Source organism: Setaria viridis, chromosome 1 (genome assembly GCF_005286985.2).
Source record: "Setaria viridis chromosome 1, Setaria_viridis_v4.0, whole genome shotgun sequence".
Classification (NCBI taxonomy): domain Eukaryota; kingdom Viridiplantae; phylum Streptophyta; class Magnoliopsida; order Poales; family Poaceae; genus Setaria; species Setaria viridis.
In genome coordinates this window covers 20962208-20982977 of record NC_048263.2, presented here as the reverse complement: position 1 = coordinate 20982977, position 20770 = coordinate 20962208, and the positions used below count along the sequence as shown (strand labels likewise).

Below are 20770 nucleotides of genomic sequence, written 5' to 3'. Positions count from 1 at the left end.
GAGGAGCTAGGAGGAGGAGGGGAAGCAAAAACTCCGACTCCCCACGACTTCATCTCCTCTGTGGGGCTAAAGTCCCCAACTTGCACCTGGGTGCGGGCGAAGGACCCCAACGGCTCGAGTGTAGGAAGGTTGGAGGGTGGCGACGGCACAAGCATGAGTGTGTGGGTCAGAGGATGGTGGTGGTGAGAGCGCGCAGGGGTGGAGTACGCCGACGGCGCTGGCGCACGGGAATGGAGGACAGTGGTGGTGCTAATGTGAGGAGGCCGACGCGTCACGGGGTGCTGGAAGGAGACAGAAGGAATGAAGAATGGATAATAAAATAGAGAAAGGAAAGGAAATAAAGGATAGAAATAATGGGAAGAAATGAGAAAAGGAAAATAAAAAAGGAAAAAAAGAGAAGGGTACTAAAGACATTTCACGTTTTTATCTATTTTCAACTACCAGGAAAAGCTGTTTTACGAAAAGTTTTTCAAACCAAACAAGTCGAAGTTAAAAAAAAAAGCTGCTCCACCTGAGGAGCCATAGCTAGAGTCATTTCAGCCACAGCCAGACCTCTGCCAAACGAGCCCTTAATTTACTTGCTGGTGACACAAAATTCATTTTGATTGTTTTTTTTCCATATAGGAAATCAGAGGAACCGGGGTCATCCCCTCTGTTTCACAAAAAATATGTTAACTATTGCTTCACCAATTGGCATGGTAAGAATTTAAATGGTGTCATAAGATACTCTCTCTACCCTAAAAGTACAATGTAGCATTTAAAATTTGTCAAATAAAAATGCAACTGCAGTTCTATACCAGATTGATGGGGCCATTTTCAATTAAACGTGACCGCTCGGTTGGCATAGCCATTTGGTTGCTCCACCAATCTAATTGGTTGTTAAAAGGTTATTAATTTTCAAAGCAATGTACATGCTCTGTTAGATGGAGTCGAGAGCCGATTAGTTTAATTGAGTTCTCATGGTAACTAATCACGATTAATTAGGAACATCTAAGTCATTTATATTCTACATTATTCTTTGTGAAAGTCATCTTAGAATTACATTCCTGGTGACTTGTGAGACCAAGAAAGTGTTCCTCTCCTAGCTCTCTTTGCATGTGACAAGCATTTAATTAAGAAGCAAACAAAATATATACCCGTTGCCCACTACTAGAAAACCCACCTTTAGTCTTGGTTGGATAAAGCCATAGATCCTGAAAATCCAACCGGGACTATGTTTTCGAGATAAAAGGGATTCCTTTAGTCCCGAGACATTCACCCAGAACTAAAGACCCCCATTAGGGGTGGTCGCGTAGGCGCAAGCACGCGCCAAACCAACTGGGACTAAAGGAGGTACGTGTACGATTTGCATGCAATATTAATATGGAAAAGAATTTTAAAAAAGTCTTAAGTACTAAAGGGGTATGTGCATGCGCATGCACGTACCCTTTAGTACCTAAGACTTTTTTAAATTCTTTTTCATATTTTTAAATTCTTTTTCATATTAATATTATATGCAAGTCCTACATATATTTCATGACAATAATATACATACAATTCTTAGTAATTATGCACATCAAACTAGTATTTATACAATTACTATATATATATATATAATAATTTGTCCTCTTCATTCTTAGGATCCTCCCGTCGTGGTGTTTCTCGATTCGACTATTGAATGCCCATCGTAATAAAATTCCCCCACAGGATTTATCACCTCGTCCACTAGGAATCCTATGCGACCTTCTTGGATTGCCAAAATTCTCTCCTTCTCCAAGAGTCTTTCTTGAATATTCATCATTTGTAATTTGGAAATATGTGAATATTACACAAACAATTAAATATAAGGAGCTAAAAAATAATTAATTATTAATAATTTTATTTTACGTACATCTATATCATGCGATGACAACACCTTGTCATGCACAAAATTGTTCATGTGCTCATAGATGTAGTATCAATATAAATTATTGCCTTGTTCCTGTCTCAAGCACTTTAATGGGAAAAAGACAAGTTATGAAATATTCGTGTTATAGAATGTACAAAATGTGCAAACTTCATACGTACCGGGAACGTTGTATTGAATGTAAGTTTTTGTTTGAATTCACCATGGTGAGTCTTACGGAATCGTTTCCATGCGCCGCGGATTAAAATAATGAATGATACAGTGTTACGTGAAAATTTAGAAAACAAACTTTTGCATAGAGATAAAGGTCCAGAATTATTACTAGTTTAGCATATCTTGAATGTCTTTGTACTCCGCCGGTGGTTTCCTCAAACACAATAACATTGATTTTATCAATCATAATTACGAGGAGAATCCAGTGGAAACTGCGTACATAAATGTTCATATTAGATAGAGACGGTGATCTAGCAGGATGCGACGGTTCTGGTGGTGACAACGGTCCTTGAGGTGGATGTGCTGGAGATGACAGTCTTGAGTTCTAAGGAGATGGTCGATGCAGAGGATTTACGGGGAGCAATGATGCCTCCTTGCCGGGGATCATGATGTAGCATTTCCGCCATAGAATGATCCCATGAAGTGCATATCCTAGTGTCCTTTCCCCTGTTGGAGGTATGCCCTAGAGGCAATCATAGAGATGATGATATTCCATTTGTATCCATGATTTGTATATTGTGTTCATTGAATATCCATTAAAGGCTACTTGAATTGATTTGCAATTATGTGAATTGTATGTGAAACTCTTTACTTGTATGGTTATTCTAAAGTTGTCCCTAGTCGGAGTTCATGTGAGGACACACATGAATATTAGACTAGCACATGTATTAGTTGATGACTATGTTTCACAAGTCATGGACATGGAGATGTTGAACTAATAATGTGGACACATGTGGAGATATGTGCTAGGACTGACCCAACACGAGAAGTAGTTCTCTCTTTAAACAACATATACGCTTTGTCCTTAGACCTGAGATTGTCGCATGTATTCTAGATGTGGACCGACCTACTTAGGGGCTATCAAACGCTACGCCGTAACAGGGTAGTTATAAAGGTAGCTTTCGGGTTTGTCAAGAAGCATGCTATGAGACATGGTCAATCAAGATGGGATTTGCCCCTCTCTGATTGAGAGTGATATCTTTGGGCCCCTCGAGTGATCGGATCCGAAAATGCATGGCCATGCTACGTACGGTTAAGAGTTAACCTACAAAGGGATTCCGAATCACAGGATCGAGAAAGAGCGGTCGGCTTGAAGCTAGACCAAATATCGTGAGGCAAAGGGAATAGCATGTATATTATGTTGTGATGGTTCGTCTGATATGATCTTCGTGTGCGTATAGGAGTTGGCACGTCTTGCTAGAGGCCGCTACCGACTATTGGGCTGAGTAGGAGTACTCGGGCCATGTCTATACGTATCCGAACCCATAGGGTCACACACTCAAGGGGCTGGAAGCCCAATTCGGATCAGATCCGAGTTGGATTAGGTTTAGAAGTACTAATGGGCCTCGGATCCAGAGGCTCGTCAGGAACCTCTATAAATAGAGGGGTGGGGGCGCCCTAGGGTTTACACCTTTTGGCGAAACACACCTGCCGCGCCTCCCACGCCCTCGCGTGTTGCAACTCGCGGATCTAGCAGTCCGGCTTGTGACGCTTCCTCCCTGCACGTGTGGATACCTTGGAGGTGTTGCACCTGCAGCACTTGGACGAGCCGCCGACGAGCCACGACGAGCCGACGACGAGCCGCGGCACCGGAGGCGATCTTGCTGCACGTGGACGAGCTGCTGGACGTGATCGACTACGTACGACTACGTTGATCGACTACGTACGACTACGTGATCGTCTTCACTGCATCGACGCATATCTACATCTTCCGCACCAGTAGTACGTCGAGTGGTAATCCCGTGATCCTTATACGACAGTTCTTCCTGGTTATACGCGGTAGAATTTTTGAATTGCGCTAGTGTAGCCTACCTCGTATCCCAACAGTGGTATCAGAGCCGTAGCTGCTTAGTTTTGGATTCGGGATGTGTGCATATGGAGATATGCGAGTTTTCTGTTTGATCTATGTCCTGGTTTCGTGCCCTTGCTGCAATGGTAGTGTAACGACATACTCCTACCGGTCGGTTTCCGCCATCGGAGTTAAGTGATACACGTAAATCCAGTTGCAGTGAGCGAAGATCAATATGATTGGTCGAATCGAGATCCAGGGTCATACGCCAGGCGCATTAGATGTGCAATAGTAGATGGGATCTACTGCCGGGGTCGGGATTTTGCCGTATGCGTATGCTTCGGTAAATCAGCCGTAACTTTTCGGTACGATCTCGGATCGGGGCGATTTTTATATGAAAATTGATCTACAGAAAAAGTTACACATGAAATTCAACGCTTTGCCGTTTTCGGCGAAATTAGATTTCCCAAATTTGGCTTGAAAGATGGAGTTTCGGGCTTTCGAAGTTTGGAACGTTAGGACGCCTAACTCTGTTTTGCAGGATGTATGTATGTATCTTGTGATCAGTATGGCCCCCTTGTGTATGTGATGCATGTGTGTAACTCATTCGTGACCTGCGTGTCGCGCGTACGGCAACACGGTAGGAGCCATATGTGTTGTCACCTTATTGTATTTAATGGTCTGCGTATCAATCTGTGATGATCCAAGCAACTATGTAATCTTCATTACTAGATTCTTTACTAGCTATTAGGCGTAATAGCATACTCTAGTTCTTGGAGGACTCATCACCAGGAGGATGGCGCACATGGAACATGGAGATGGAGATCACCATGGTGAACAGGTTCTATGGAGATGGAGATCACCATATGAAAACGGGCCATACTGTGTCACAGCTGTGTGAATGCTATTCTGTTTTTGTTTTACTTTCTGCATGCTGTGATGTTAGAAGTAGAACGATCCCTCACAAAGTTTAAGTTAGTATGCCCTCCCAACTAAAACTTGCACCGTCCCATATCTTGTACAATTAGTGGTGGGTCTATGAAATTAGGGTGCCACTAGTTTTCCTTGACTAGACGGGTTTGTGTCGGACACTTACACGCATAAGGGTTGGTTTGCTTAACAAGGTTATCTTAACGGTTAAGGACCTTGGGGCATAAAGGTTGGGTACCGAGACATAGAGATGTCACCCAACAACAGGAGTCATAGGTGATATGATTAGCAAAAGTTGCTTACCGATCTACCTCGTTTGCTAGCGGTGATGCTAAATCTCACTAGTAGACTTGTTAGTTGTGGATCCTGAATCACTAAGTTTCAATAGAGGGATATTGATTTTAGTGGGAGTAGATTCTGTTAAAATAGTTTAATGTGATTTGCTCTATCATGGATACGTTTGTCTTAGTGTATTTTGCATTAATTTTGTTGTAGATTAAATGGCACCTAGCAACACCACCACATCGTTTGCTTTGCGTTTGGTCCTTGAGAAGGACAAGTTGAATGGAACAAACTACTCGGATTGGATCCGTAACCTGAGAATTGTTCTCAGGGCTGATAAAAAGGAAGAGGTTCTAGACACCCCACTACCACCAGTACCTGCTGATGATGCATCTGCTGCCGTTAAGGCTGCTTACAAGAAGACATTTGATGCTAATCTTGAGGTAAGCTGCCTTATGCTTGCTTGCATGGAACCCGAGCTGCAGATACAGTTCGAAACAAATCATGAGGCACACGATATGATCGTGGCGCTCAAGGACATGTTCCAGACACAGGCTAGGACCGAAAGATTCAATGTGTCCAAAGCCTTTCTGGAGTGCAAGTTAGCAGAAGGCGCAGCAGTAGGACCACATGTAATCAAGATGGTTGGTTACACTCAGCGATTGGAGAAGCTGGGCTTCCCAATGGGCAAAGAGTTGGCCACTGACTTTATTCTTTCATCTCTTCAGCCTAGCTATGGTAACTTCATCTCGAACTACCATATGCATGGGACGGAGAAGGGTTTGAATGAACTGTGTGGTATGCTCAAGACAGCAGAGGTAGACATCAAGAAAAGCGCTAGTACCAGCCATGTGATGGCTATACAGAACAAGCCTAGCTTTAAGAAGAAGGGCAATTCTTGGAAGAAGAAGGGCAAGGCTGGAACGTCCAAGCCAAACCCAGCGCCCAAGGTTAAAGCTGGACCTGGACCTGCTCCAGACAAAGAGTGCTTTTACTGTCATGAACTTGGTCACTGGAAGAGAAACTGCAAGCAGTACCTAACTTCGTTGAAGAATGGCAGAAGTAAAAGTACTTCTACCTCAGGTACGCTTGTTGTTAATGTTATAGACAACATATTTCTCGCTGATACAATTATTAATTCTTGGGTATTCGATACCGGATCGGTTGCTCATATTTGCAATTCGATGCAGGGAATGATAAGAAGTAGAAGCGTGGAAAGAGGAGAAGTTGATTTCCGCGTGGGCAATAATGCAAGAGTTGCTGCGTTGACCGTCGGGACGATGCAACTCCACCTCCCGTCAGGATTTATTATGGAGTTGAATAATTGTTATTTTATTCCTAGTTTAAGTCGAAACATTTTATCTCCTTCATGCTTGATGAAGGATGGTTATTCATTTGCGAGTGAAAACAATGGTTGTGTGATCTCTAAGAATAATATGTTTATGGCTTTTGCACCCATTGTGAATGGATTATTTGTTTTAAATCTTGATGGTTCACCTGTCTGTAATGTAAGTGCTAAAAGGCCTCGGCCTAATGATTTGAGTCCTACCTACTTGTGGCATTGTCGTTTGGGTCATATAAGTGAAAAGCGCATGAAGAAGCTCCATTCTGATGGACTTCTAACTTCGTTTGATTTTGAATCATACGAGACATGTGAGGCTTGCTTGCTAGGCAAGATGACCAAGACGCCTTTCACAGGATTTCCTGAGAGAGCAGTCGACTTGTTGGAACTCGTACATAGTGATGTATGCGGACCAATGAGCACGACGGCTAGAGGAGGATTCCAATACTTCATAACCTTCACTGATGATTTTAGTAGATATGGCTATGTCTACTTGATGAGGCACAAGTCTGAAACCTTTGAAAAGTTCAAGGAATTTCAGAATGAAGTTGAAAATCAGAGTGGCAAGAAAATTAATGCCTTACGATCTGATTGTGGAGGCGAGTATTTGAGCCACGAGTTTAGCAATCATCTAAAGAGTTGCGGAATTGTTCCACAACTTACGCCGCCTGGAACACCTCAGAGAAACGGTGTGTCCGAGCGACGTAATCGAACTTTGTTAGACATGGTTCGATCAATGATGAGCCAGTCGGACCTACCGTTGTCATTTTGGGGATACGCTCTAGAAACAGCAGCTTTCACACTTAATAGGGTACCATCTAAATCCGTAGTTAAGACACCATATGAGATATGGACTGGAAAGGTTCCTAGTTTGTCTTTTGTAAAGATTTGGGGATGTGAAGTGTTTGTCAAGCGACTTCAGTCGGACAAGATCACACCCAAGTCGGATAAGTGCATTTTCGTGGGATATCCAAAGGAAACTTTGGGATATTATTTCTACAACCGATCAGAAGGCAAAGTGTTTGTCGCTCGGAACGGGGTTTTCCTAGAGAAAGAGTTTCTCAAAGGAGAAAAGAGTGGAAAGACAGTGCATCTTGAAGAAGTTCAAGATGAGCCGATCGGGCAAGAATCAATGAGTGATGCTAACGTAGCAGAACAAGTTGAGATACCCATGGCAAGAGAAGCACCGCCACAACCACGAAGGTTGGCAAGGCTCCGCGAAATGCGGGAAATATTATTGTTGGACAATGATGAGCCAGCGACATATGTAGAAGCAATGATGGACCCAGACTCCGAAAAATGGCAGAGTGCCATGCAATCCGAAATAGAGTCCATGGGAGACAATCAAGTTTGGAACTTGGTTGACCCGCCTGATGGTGTTAAAGCCATAGAGTGCAAGTGGATCTATAAGAAGAAAAAGGACATGGATGGAAATGTTCACATCTATAAAGCACGACTTGTCGCAAAAGGTTTTCGACAAGTTCAAGGAGTTGACTACGACGAGACCTTCTCGCCCGTAGTGATGCTTAAGTCCATTCGGATTATTCTAGCTATAGCTGCATATTTCGATTATGAGATATGGCAGATGGATGTCAAGACAGCTTTCTTGAATGGAAACCTAGCTGAGGACGTGTATATGATACAGCCCAAGGGTTTTGTCGATCCGAAAAATGCTGGAAAGGTATGCAAGCTTCAGAGATCCATTTATGGATTGAAGCAAGCATCTAGGAGTTGGAACATTCGTTTTGATGAAGTGGTCAAAGGGTTTAACTTCACCAAGAACGAAGAAGAGTCTTGTGTTTACAAGAAGGTTAGTGGGAGCTCTGTAGTATTTCTAATCTTATATGTGGATGACATATTACTGATTGGAAATAACATTCCTATGCTTGAGTCCGTAAAGACTTCACTGAAAAATAGTTTTTCGATAAAGGACTTAGGGGAAGCGGCATATATTCTGAGCATTAAGATCTATAGAGATAGATCGAGAAGGCTTATAGGTTTAAGCCAAGATACTTACATTGTTAAAGTGTTGAAGCGGTTCAGCATGGAAGAGGCAAAGAAAGAGTTCTTGCCTATGTCACATGGCATACATCTCAGCAAGACTCAGTGTCCTTCGACTGCTGATGAGCGAGATCGCATGAGTAGAGTGCCATATGCCTCGGCTATTGGATCTATCATGTATGCAATGATAAGTACTCGCCCAGATGTTTCATATGCGCTAAGTATGACAAGCAGACACCAATCTGATCCAGGTGAGAGTCACTGGACAGCGGTGAAAAACATTCTTAAGTACTTGAGAAGGACTAAAGATATGTTCCTCGTCTATGGAGGTGAGGAGGAGCTCGTTGTAACAGGTTACACCGATGCTAGTTTCCATACCAACAGAGATGATTCAAAGTCACAATCAGGATTTGTGTTCACACTGAATGGTGGTGCTGTTAGTTGAAAGAGTTCCAAGCAGGAGACGGTGGCTGATTCTACGACAGAAGCCGAGTACATCGCGGCTTTGGAAGCCGCGAAGGAAGGTGTTTGGATAAGGAATTTCCTCATTGAGCTTGGTGTGTTCCCGAATGCGTCCAGCCCATTGAATCTCTACTGTGATAATAATGGGGCAATTGCGCAAGCAAAGGAGCCAAGGAACCACTAGAAGAACAAACACGTAATGCGGCGATTTCATCTCATTCGAGACTTCGTTAACCGGGGTGAGATCAAGATATGCAAAATACACACGGATCTGAACATTTCTGATCCGTTGAAAAAACCACTCCCGCAGGCTAAGCATGATGTGCATGTAAGAGCTATGGGTATTAGGTACCTTCTAGATTGACTCTAGTGCAAGTGGGAGACTGTTGGAGGTATGCCCTAGAGGCAATCATAGAGATGATGATATTCCATTTGTATCCATGATTTGTATATTGTGTTCATTGAATATCCATTAAAGGCTACTTGAATTGATTTGCAATTATGTGAATTGTATGTGAAACTCTTTACTTGTATGGTTATTCTAAAGTTGTCCCTAGTCGGAGTTCATGTGAGGACACACATGAATATTAGACTAGCACATGTATTAGTTGATGACTATGTTTCACAAGTCATGGACATGGAGATGTTGAACTAATAATGTGGACACATGTGGAGATATGTGCTAGGACTGACCCAATACGAGAAGTAGTTCTCTCTTTAAACAACATATACGCTTTGTCCTTAGACCTGAGATTGTCGCATGTATTCTAGATGTGGACCGACCTACTTAGGGGCTATCAAACGCTACGCCGTAACAGGGTAGTTATAAAGGTAGCTTTCGGGTTTGTCAAGAAGCATGCTATGAGACATGGTCAATCAAGATGGGATTTGCCCCTCTCTGATTGAGAGTGATATCTCTGGGCCCCTTGAGTGATCGGATCCGAAAATGCATGGCCATGCTACGTACGGTTAAGAGTTAACCTACAAAGGGATTCCGAATCACAGGATCGAGAAAGAGCGGTCGGCTTGAAGCTAGACCAAATATCGTGAGGCAAAGGGAATAGCATGTATATTATGTTGTGATGGTTCGTCTGATATGATCTTCGTGTGCGTATAGGAGTTGGCACGTCTTGCTAGAGGCCGCTACCGCCTATTGGGCCGAGTAGGAGTACTCGGGCCATGTCTATACGTATCCGAACCCATAGGGTCACACACTCAAGGGGCTGGAAGCCCAATTCGGATCAGATCCAAGTTGGATTAGGTTTAGAAGTACTAATGGGCCTCGGATCCAGAGGCCCGTCAGGAACCTCTATAAATAGAGGGGTGGGGGCGCCCTAGGGTTCACACCTTTTGGCGAAACACACCTGCCGCGCCTCCCACGCCCTCGCCTGTTGCAACTCGCGGATCTAGCAGTACGGCTTGCGACGCTTCCTCCCTGCACGTGTGGATACCTTGGAGGTGTTGCGCCTGCAGCACTTGGACGAGCCGCCGACGAGCCGCCGACGAGCCACGACGAGCCGACGACGAGCCGCGGTACCGGAGGCGATCTTGCTGCACGTGGACGAGCTGCTGGACGTGATCGACTACGTACGACTACGTTGATCGACTACGTACGACTACGTGATCGTCTTCACTGCATCGACGCATATCTACATCTTCCGCACCAGTAGTGCGTCGAGTGGTAATCCCGTGATCCTTATACGGCAGTTCTTCCTGGTTATACGTGGTAGAATTTTTGAATTGCGCTAGTGTAGCCTACCTCGTATCCCAATATCCCCATCACCTCCCGAGAGGTCGAGCTCTAAGCCTTCATATTGACTATCACAAATCTGCTCTAGGCCAACGATGGAGTAGCCAGGTGGAATCTCCATGCCATGTCTTGTCTGCCTTAGCAGGATTGGTAAAGCACTTCCATACGCCACTTGTACATATAGGAGAAATAAAGAAGTTCTTAAACTCCCAAGGCATGGACCAATTGAGAAGATTGCATAAATTATATATGTGTATATGTTAATAGTGATGTTGCCAAATGGTCTATACAGCTCACATGAGGTGTGCTGAGTGATGTCATCCACAGGGTACCGTTGGTTGTCCTGCGCAACCATGGGTAATCCTTGCATGTTCTCATCGGGGACCCCTGTGGAAGCACAACTGCTTCGGCGTTGAGAAGGGCTGACGACGTTGGGATTCGGCAGTGCTCCAGATTGGGCCATCTCAGTAACTGTTAGGGCCACTCGCCGATTAATTTCTTCCTACATTCTTACTTCTTGTGAATGAACTTTAGCTTCTAATATGGGCCGCCAGCTCTCCTCTTGTTGTTCCTTTCTTCGCTTGCGGCTTCTGTACGTGTCGATGTCCCTACGGAAAGCAAACTGCCACGGAACGACCTCGAAGCTTCAGCAATGTCCTGGGTGTTCGAGATTCCCGAGCGCCAAAGTGAGCTTATTATTCTCTCTATCAACCTTCAACTTTTCCGCTTTAGCATCTTCAATGTTTTGGATAAGCCTTTCGGCCTTCTGACGTATTGTTTCGTTGAACATAATTGTCCCATCCTCTTGGCTCAGGTTGCCTCCATGAGCGTAATACCAATTCTTCGATCGATCGGGCTAGTCAATAGTCGCTGGTATGATACCTCGATTGAATATGTCTTGTTCCATCTTTTTCCATTTGAAAATTGCACTCATGTAACCACCTCGCCCTAGACGATGGTGGTACTCCTTCTTCTGGGCATTGGTTGAGTTGCACCTTCTTCGCACTACTTTCACTTATCTTGTATTCTAGTTCCAGTGGTCCCTTAACTTTGGCCACTCATTGAAATCTGGAGTTCGGCCCTTCATGATAAAGTTGGCATCCAGATTCTTCTTGAAGGTCTGAATTGTGTTGCCATCTTCTTCAGTGTCCACTCTTTCACAACTTTTTCTTCGACACCTTCAGGAAGTATGAAGTGTTTCTCGACATCTGCCCACAACATATCCTTTTGTGTCTGCAGGAGCACGTATGGATCATTTTGTTTACCCTTCCATTCTCTAATGTTGGTAGGCACGTTGTCTCTTACAATAGCCCCGCATTGACTCATGAACTTTCTAGCCATATTTTCGGGAGCAATTGGTTGGCCCTCTTCTGTCACTTTGGTGATGTGAATCCTTGCCTCCATTATCTTTGTACGACCTCACATCTTATTTTGCTTCATCTATCTAGAGGGCTAATAGTAATAATGAATATGAAATTATAGATGGGGTAAAACAATAAAAATGATATATACCTCACCGGAACCTTCCATCATGGCAAGGTTTTGTTCCGCATTGTCATCAAGGCGGTGCACGGCCTCATCATTACCATCACCAGACATGTTAAGGAATATGTTTGGCTACCCTCATCCTTAGTGTACGTTATTGGAACATTGGAGCCACTACCACCAGCAATAATCTGCTCCATTATATACCTTGCATCCTCTTCGTCTCCCATCTCAACTAATTTAAACACACATGTAATCATAGATACATTAAATTAAAAATTGTATCATAGACAGCGGGGGGCACTGGCGATGGCGGACAGGGTGCGGGCGCGGACAACAGCCTCGGATGGGGCATGGGCGCAGACGACGGCAGACGGGGCAGGCGACGGGGCGGGCGGACAACGGCGACCAGGGCGGGCGAATGGTGGGGGGGCGCTCGGATGGTGGACGGGGCTGGGGTGACGGTGAATGGGACGTGGGCCGGACGATGGCAGATGGGGCGGGCGGACGGCAGGGGGCGCTCGGACGGCGGACAGGGCGTGGAGATGAGTGGGCACAGGGGCGGTGGATCTTGCAGAGTGTGGGAGATGAGGCAGGGGAGAACGGGGTGGTTGTCTTAAACCTCCCTCCCTTTAGTCCCAGGTTGACTTTGCAACCGGGACTAAAGGGCCTTTTGTCCTAGTTGAAAATTCAACTCGGGACTGAAGGCCTCCACCTTTAGTCCTGGTTGCAATTTCCAACAGGGACTAAAGGGTGCTTTTCGCGCGGGAGATGCAAAAGCACCCCTTTAGTCCCAGTTAGAAATTGCAACCAGGACTGGGAGGGGTTCATTTCCCGCTGCTTTTGCAATTTTAATTTATATATGTTTTAAGTTGTTTTGCACTAGTTTTGTTAAAGAAAAAAAACTTTACATATTTTGAACATGCAAAAGTATAAATTAGCAATTATATTTAAAATAAGATTGAATCAATCATTAATTCTATATAGTTGATTAAGTTTCAAAAATAATTATTTTAATGCATCACTATCATTAACAAACTCTTCAATTAAATAATTTCAACGCGCAAAAAATGCAATTGATGTATGTGGTTAAGTAAACATTGTTTATATTGATCGAATTAATGTTCACCATAGAGCATTACAATATAATTCAATGGTTCTGATGGCCATAGAGCATTACATAAAGGTGCACCATATTTAGTGCATTACAATGTAACGTTAAAAAACTTCTTCTTGACGAAAGTTCCTTGGTCATGATCGCGGCATAAGTATGAAGTCTCTTTGATAGCGAATGGAGGCATGCCATCAAACTGATCATAATCATCTGACTGGTCTATTTTGTCCTCAGCTCCCACGATTTTCTTTTATGTGGAAGAACTATGTGGCGCTTTGGCTCCCATGGTTTTTCCTTATCTTCTGAATTTTCTTGAGTTTGCTAGACATGTCCTTCACATAGAAAACCTGATGCACATCATTAGTAAGGACGAATGGTTCATCATTGTATCCAGTCTTGCTTAGGTCCACTATTGTCATTCCATACTAATCTTTCGTTATGCCACCTCTAGTTAGCTTCACCCATTGGCAACGAAACAGAGGGATGTTCAGTGGTCTGTATTCGAGTCCCCAGATCTCCTCTATGAAACCATAATACGAGTCCTTGCTCCTGTTGCTATCTATGTCATCTATGCGGACACTACTATTTTGGTTGGTCCTTTTTGGTCTTGGGCTTTTGTGTAAAATGTATAACAATTTATCTCGTAACCTTGGAATTTCACAATTGTGCTAGAAGGTCCCCTGGCTAACTAAGTGAGTTGTTCATGAATCGCGGAGTTACCAATAAGGTGTTGATGCAACCAAGAGGGAAAAGTATCCATGTGATGACGTATAATCCAGGCATCAGATTTCATCGGATATTGGGAAAATAGAATCTGTTTGTGTTCCTCGATATACGGAGCCACAAAGGATGATTATTGCAGAACAGTGAAGTGTGCTTTATGGAACAAATCAGTATCATTACTCAAACTTGATTTCCTTCCAAAGGTGCCCGTTCCCCATAGCCTCCCCTTGTGGCATGATGTTGGAACCCCAATCAAATTAATTGAGTCAATAAAATCAACACAAAACTCAATGACTTCCTCTGTTCCATATCCCTTGGCGATGCTTCCTTCTGGACAGACACGATTATGAATATTGTTTTTTAGACTGACATGAACCTCTCGAAAGGCCACATATTGTGCAGGAATACTAGACCGATAATAATAATCTCTTTGACTAGGTGAACCAGGTGGTGCATCATAATATTAACACAAGATGGTGGAAATACCAACTCAAAGCTGACAAGGCATTGTATCACATCGTTCTGTAGCTTTAGTAGCTTGGTTGGATCGATTGCCTCCTATGAAATCGCATTGAGAAATGCGCATAGCTTTATGAGCGCCAATCATACATTCTCTGGTAAAATACCCTTCAGTGCAACCAGAAGCAACTGGGTCATCAACATGTGGCAGTCATGGGCCTTTAGATTTGTGAACTTCTTTTCTTTCATATTTATTATTCCCTTTATATTCGAGGAGTACCCAGACGAAACCTTGATACTATTCATGCATTCAAACATGCGATACTTCTCTTCCTTGCTGAGAGTGTAACTGGCAGGACGTAAGTAGTGCTATCCGTTATCTCTCTTTTCCGAATGTAAGTCATCTCGTTGCTTCATACGTTTTAGATCCTGTCGTGCTTCCAATGTATCTTTTGAGTTCCCATAACAACCCATGAAGCCTAGCACGTTCACGCAAAGATTTCTTCGTCAGGTGCATCACGTCTATTGCATTGCGGATCTCTAGGATTTTCCAATAATGTAGCTCCCAAAATAGACTTCTTCTTCCACATGGGTGCACATCCGTTATCATCATTCAGAACCGGTTCGCTACCAAGACCCTTTCCAAAGACTACCCTTACATCGTTTATCATCTCAAATACACGCTTTCCGTTATGGTGTGCAGAATTTTTACGATGGTCTGGCACCCCATTGAAATGCATCCCTTTCTTTCTTAACGGGTGGTTAGCAGGAAAAATCGATGATGACCCATATACACGACCTTCCTATAGTGTTTCAAATACATGCTATCTGTGTCATCTAAACAATGGGTGCATGCCCGATATCCCTTATTTGTCGGTCCTGAATGGTTACTCAGCGCAGGCCAATCATTGATGGTTATGAAGAACAATGCTCGTAGGTCAAAGCTCTCTTGTTAATCCTCATCCCACACACGTACACCTTCTTGCTTCCAGAGCAGTAAAAGTTTATCAACCAACGGTCTGAGGTACACGTCAATGTCATTGCCGGGTTGTTTTGGGCCTTGGATAAGCACCAGCATCGTAATGAACTTCCACTTCATGCATAGCCAAGGAGGAAGGTTGAACATACATAGGGTCACAGACTAAGTACTATTACCACTACTCAACTCACCGAATGGATTGAATCCATCAATACTTAAACCAAACCTTATGTTCCTTACATCACTTTCAAAGTCCGGGAATGCTCTATCAATTGATCTTCACTAGGCCCCATCCGCAGGGTGTCTCAGCATCTCATCTTACTTACGTTCTTCTTTGTGCCATCGCATCAACTTAGCATTTACCTTGTTTCTGAACAAACGCTTCAAACGTGGTATTATACGGAAATACCACATCACCTTCACGGGAACTCTCTTCTTAGGAGGCTACCCCTCGACATCACTAGGTTCATCTTACCTGATCTTATACTGCAGTGCTCTGCACACAAGAGAAGCATCCAATTTCTTGTAATCATCACCACGATAGAGGATACAGTCATTAGGGCATGCGTGTATCTTCTGAACCTCCAATCTTAGAGGGCAAACAACATGTTTAGCTTCAAATATTGTAGACGACAATTCATTATTCTTGGGAAGAACATTCTTTATAATTTTCAATATCCCTTGAAATGTCTTATCGGACACACCATTTTTTGCCTTCCATTGTAGCATTTCCACTATGGTACCCAGTTTTTTATGCCCCTGCTTGCAATCTGGGTACAACAATTTTTTGTGATCATCTATCATGTACTACAACTTTTATGATTCCTTCTCAGTTTCACAACATCTCTGTGCAACTCATAGCACCTGACCAAGATCATGAATAGGGTCATCTTCTGCAAACTCATTTTTATCAGCCTCACCCATTGTAGTATCTGCAAAAGCTTGGCCTGCAGCCTAGTTCGAAATGTTGTTATCATCCTCCTCTTCTTCACCGTCTTCCATTATAACCCCTCTTTGGCCATGCTTGGTCCAAACCAAATAGTTAGGCATGAAACCGTATCTAAACAAGTGGCTATGAATAGTCCCCCAGGAAGAGTAGTCTTTTTTTTACTGCATTGGAAGTATGGACAACACATGAATCCCTTCTCTGGCTTGTTAGCTTTGGCCACTTGGAGAAAATAATGCAAGCCACCAACAAACTCCTTGGTCTGTTTGTTCGTGTTATACATCCATTGCCGGTCCATCTGCATCGTATTATGTGAGAAATTGACATAGGTCTTTGTATTAGATAAAGAACTTGATCAATATTTGGTAGGGAAAAAATAGAGTAAATGTGTTTATAGTATTTAGTCCTTGCAAAAAACATTAGATAAATAAATTATTACATGAGAAATGGGCATAGGTCTTCGTATTAAATAAAGACCTTGATCAATATTCATAATTTACACCAATCAACCTTTATAAAGATAAAAGCAATTTACATAAAAATTACACTAATCAACATTCATAACATTCACTAGGTCGACAAAAAGAAAAATGCTAGAATTCTGGAACAAGACAATAAAGATACATATACACTAAAGACTATAAACACTCCATAGTGGACTTCACGTAGTAAATTATCCTATAATAATGGTACAACATAGCAGAATGTTCGTCCTCCAAGCCATCTCTGCACATAACTCAATCTTCTACGAAGTCTATGGAGAGTCACCTCCGCTTCTCCAGTACCAGAAATGATGGTACAATAGAAGATCTTCGAGTCCACATACTCGGGCTGAATATCATAAAGGAACCTTGAAATAATTGTCCAAACATCTTTTGGAGCAAGTGCCACATTCTCATAATAGAAGTATAGTGGCACACACACAATAGTCCTCCAGGTAAAAGATCTTTTCATTAAGCATGGCCCATGGTGGCAAGCCAAAACCAACCAAAAGCTGCTAGGTCAAGGTCACTGAACAGATCTTTACCTGAAGAGAATATTGGGCCATCATACTTCTATTATGATAATTAGGCTCCAAAAGGCATTTGGAATATTATTTCAAGATTCTTTTATGATATTCAGCCCGAGTTTGTGGACCCGAAGTTCTTCTGTTGTACCATTATTTTCTAGTACTAGAGGAGCGGAGGTGACCCTCTATAGACTTCGTAGAAGATTGAGTTATGTGTAGAGAATTGTGTAAACACATTCATGTCATGTGCAGACACTGTTCTCTGGGATTGGAGGAGCAGAGGTGGTACATCCATTGCCGACCTATCTGCATCGTATTACATAGAAAATGAACATAGAGCTTCATATTAGATAAAAAACTTGATCAATATTAGGTAGAAAAAATAGAGTAAGTGTGTTTATAATATTTAGGCCTTGCAATAAACATACAATAAATAAATTATTGATCAAAAAATATAATTATTATTAAATTACAGTGATAGAAAAATTGTAGCAATGACTAAATTCTATTTCTTACACCTACAATTTATTTACCTTAATGAGTAAATATTAAAAATACATTTACTCTATTTTTTCCCATACCTAATATTGATCAAGTTCTTTTAACTAATACGAATCATATATAACAAGCAAGCTATCCATCAAATTCTAGCTAAAAACATGTATAAATAAAAATCCTCTCCATTCTCCCTCATTCTAAAAAACTCATTTTTCTCTATCTCTAAAGCATAAAATAAAGCATAATAATAATAAATGAAGAGAGGATGAAGTAGGTAACCTTTACAACACTTTTGATGAGTGAAATTCCCACGAAAATAAGGAAAAAAAATCAGGCAACACCTCTCCTAAGGTTGCTTGCCACCATGGAGAGGACGAGGAAGAAGCTCTTGGTCTCTGGTGAAGTGGCTTGGGCTCAGGGAGGAAGAAGAGCTCTCGGGCTAGTATTTGTAGGCGATGAGTTTTTGTCCCGGTTGGAAATTCCAACCGGGACAAAAGCCCCCCTTGTCCCGGTTGGTTATCCCGGTTGGAATTACCAACCGGGACAAAGAGGGGCAGCTTTCGGTGGCTTAATTTTGACCCGGGACTAAAGGCACTTTAGTCCTGGATCCAAAGTCAACCGGGACAAAAACTCTGGATGGAAGGTTAGTTCTATAGTAATGTCCGTAAAATGGGTAAACTTGTGGATAGTTTTCATCTATTAATCTTGTTTTGAGATTCGTACTTCAATATGAGAACAACAAACACCATGATACAGAATTTCAAATCTACTCCCTCCGTCTCAAATTACTATTTATTTTGACTTTTCTAGATGCAAAACTTTTGATATGGATCTAGATGGATGTATGTTTGGATACGTAGCAAAAACTATGTATTTAGAAAAGACAAAACAAATAGTAATTTTTTTGATATGGATCTAGATGGATATATGTCTAGATACGTAGAAAAAACTATGTATTCAGAAAAGACAGCTAATAGAAATTTGGGGCGGAGGAGTATTGTATAAGAGTTTTCACATATTGTGTAAAACCAAAGAATTTACCTTTATTTCCGGCCACCAAATGCCAATGCCAAAATGCGGACATGTCCAAGCCCAAAAGTGCATGGGAGCTCGAACCGCGGGGGTCCAGTTGCAGATCCGACGGCGTCAATGGCGCGCCTACGCTGGAGAATGTCTGGAGGAGACGGCCTCTTGCCAAAGATAGCAACCCTCCCGCCCTTTTATAACCAAGCTGAACCATGAATCGATCGATTTGTAACTCAGTAGTAAGTCGGTCACCCTCCAAACTAAACCACCATGGCTTCCAAGATCCTGCTCTCCGTCCTCCTCCTCGCCGCGGCCTCTCCCGCGGCGCTGGCAGCCTTCGACGTGATCCAGATGCTGGTGGACAAGCCCCAGTACGCCGGGTTCTCTAAGCTCCTGGCGCAGACCAACGTGGCGGCGGAGGCCAACCAGCTCCGCGCGGCGTCGCTGCTGGTGGTCCCCGACAAGGCCGTCCAGACCCTGGCGTCGCTGCCCGCCGACAAGCTTCGGGCGGCGGTGGCGAACCACGTCCTCCTCAGCTACTTCGATCCCATCAAGCTGGACGAGATGAAGAGCCGCACCGCGATGCTCCCCACGCTCCTGTCCAACACCGACAAGGCCCTCGGCGTGCTCAACTACTCCAGGGCCGACGACGGGCAGATGTACTTCGGCGCCCCCGGCGTGCCCTGCGTCGCCAAGCTCGTCAAGGTCGTCGCCGCGCGCCCCTACTCCGTGTCCATCATGGAGGTCAGCGAGCCCATCCTGCCGCCAGGGTTCGGCAAGCCCGTCGCCGCGCCCGGCCGCCGCGGCAAGGGTGGAAGAGGTGGCAGGGGTGGCAAGGGCAAGATCAAGACGGCGTCGGCGGCCGGCCTTGACGAGTCCAAGAAGGCCACCGTGGAAGCAGCAGCGGGCAAGGCGTCCCCAGGCAGCCCCGGATCCGCTGCGCCCGCTCCAGTACCCGCCTCTTAGTCGCCTGGCGCCTAGCGCCGCTGGCCAGCCGGCCGGCATGTCTGCGCGCGTTGAGGAACGGAGCACCAGAATGGATGACCTATAGAAAGGACGTACCTGGTAGCACCGTATTACGACAGCTCGTCGCGATTGCTTCTTTTTGCATTTGGCTTGCTTGTAATTTTCAGTACCGTGTAAGAGAGATTTTACAGTACCATGTACTCCACGAGAGAAATCGTCTAAGTTATTACGATTGAAGCTACGATCACTTGGAGGATCGACCTCTAGTACCCTCTAGTCCTGGTCGGGAACCTCTTTAGCGTTGGATGCTCGACCGGTATCGCTTCTTCGGTACTAATGTCATGCTATGCATTTAGTACCGATCAGCTCAACCGGTACTAAATGCGTCATTTAGTACCGGTCGGTAACGGTACTGAACTGCGAGCCATGTCGCGCTGTTGTGGGCGGCAGTTTAGTACGGTTGGTTTTTGTACTCGTTTTTCTTTTTTTCCTTTTATTTTCCCTTCATTTTAATTCATATTTTTATTCATATTCGTATTAGTATTCGTGTACAGTATCCGTTTGCATATACTATTATATTAATATATATTTATCTAGCATAGTAAAGGTTAGATATATTATATTTATACAATTTATATACACTTCAAATATTACAAGTATTCCGAATATGCACTACACGTCCACGTCCGAGTCTGAATCAGTTCGAAGTTGACCCACACTTATTTCATCGTAATAAAATTCTTCATTTGGATTTACGACCTAAAAAAGAATCCACAGAGTTGTTCTTAAATCGCCTTGACTCGTTCTGGGGCGAGAAGTTCTTGTCTCATTTTCTTAATCTGTCACGTACAAATATCATCATTTTAAGTCAATGCATCTGCAGCATAAAAAATAATGAATTACTATGAATT

General features: G+C 43.5%; 1 protein-coding gene across 1 annotated transcript; it reads left to right on the top strand.

Annotated features, from left to right (window-relative positions):
- Nucleotides 1–19100: 19100 nt before the first annotated feature.
- LOC117839790 (fasciclin-like arabinogalactan protein 3) lies at nt 19101–19859 on the top strand. Its single transcript, XM_034720568.2, has one exon. It carries the CDS (start codon nt 19164–19166, stop codon nt 19857–19859), a length of 696 nt encoding a protein of 231 aa, XP_034576459.1. The 5' UTR covers nt 19101–19163.
- Nucleotides 19860–20770: the final 911 nt, after the last annotated feature.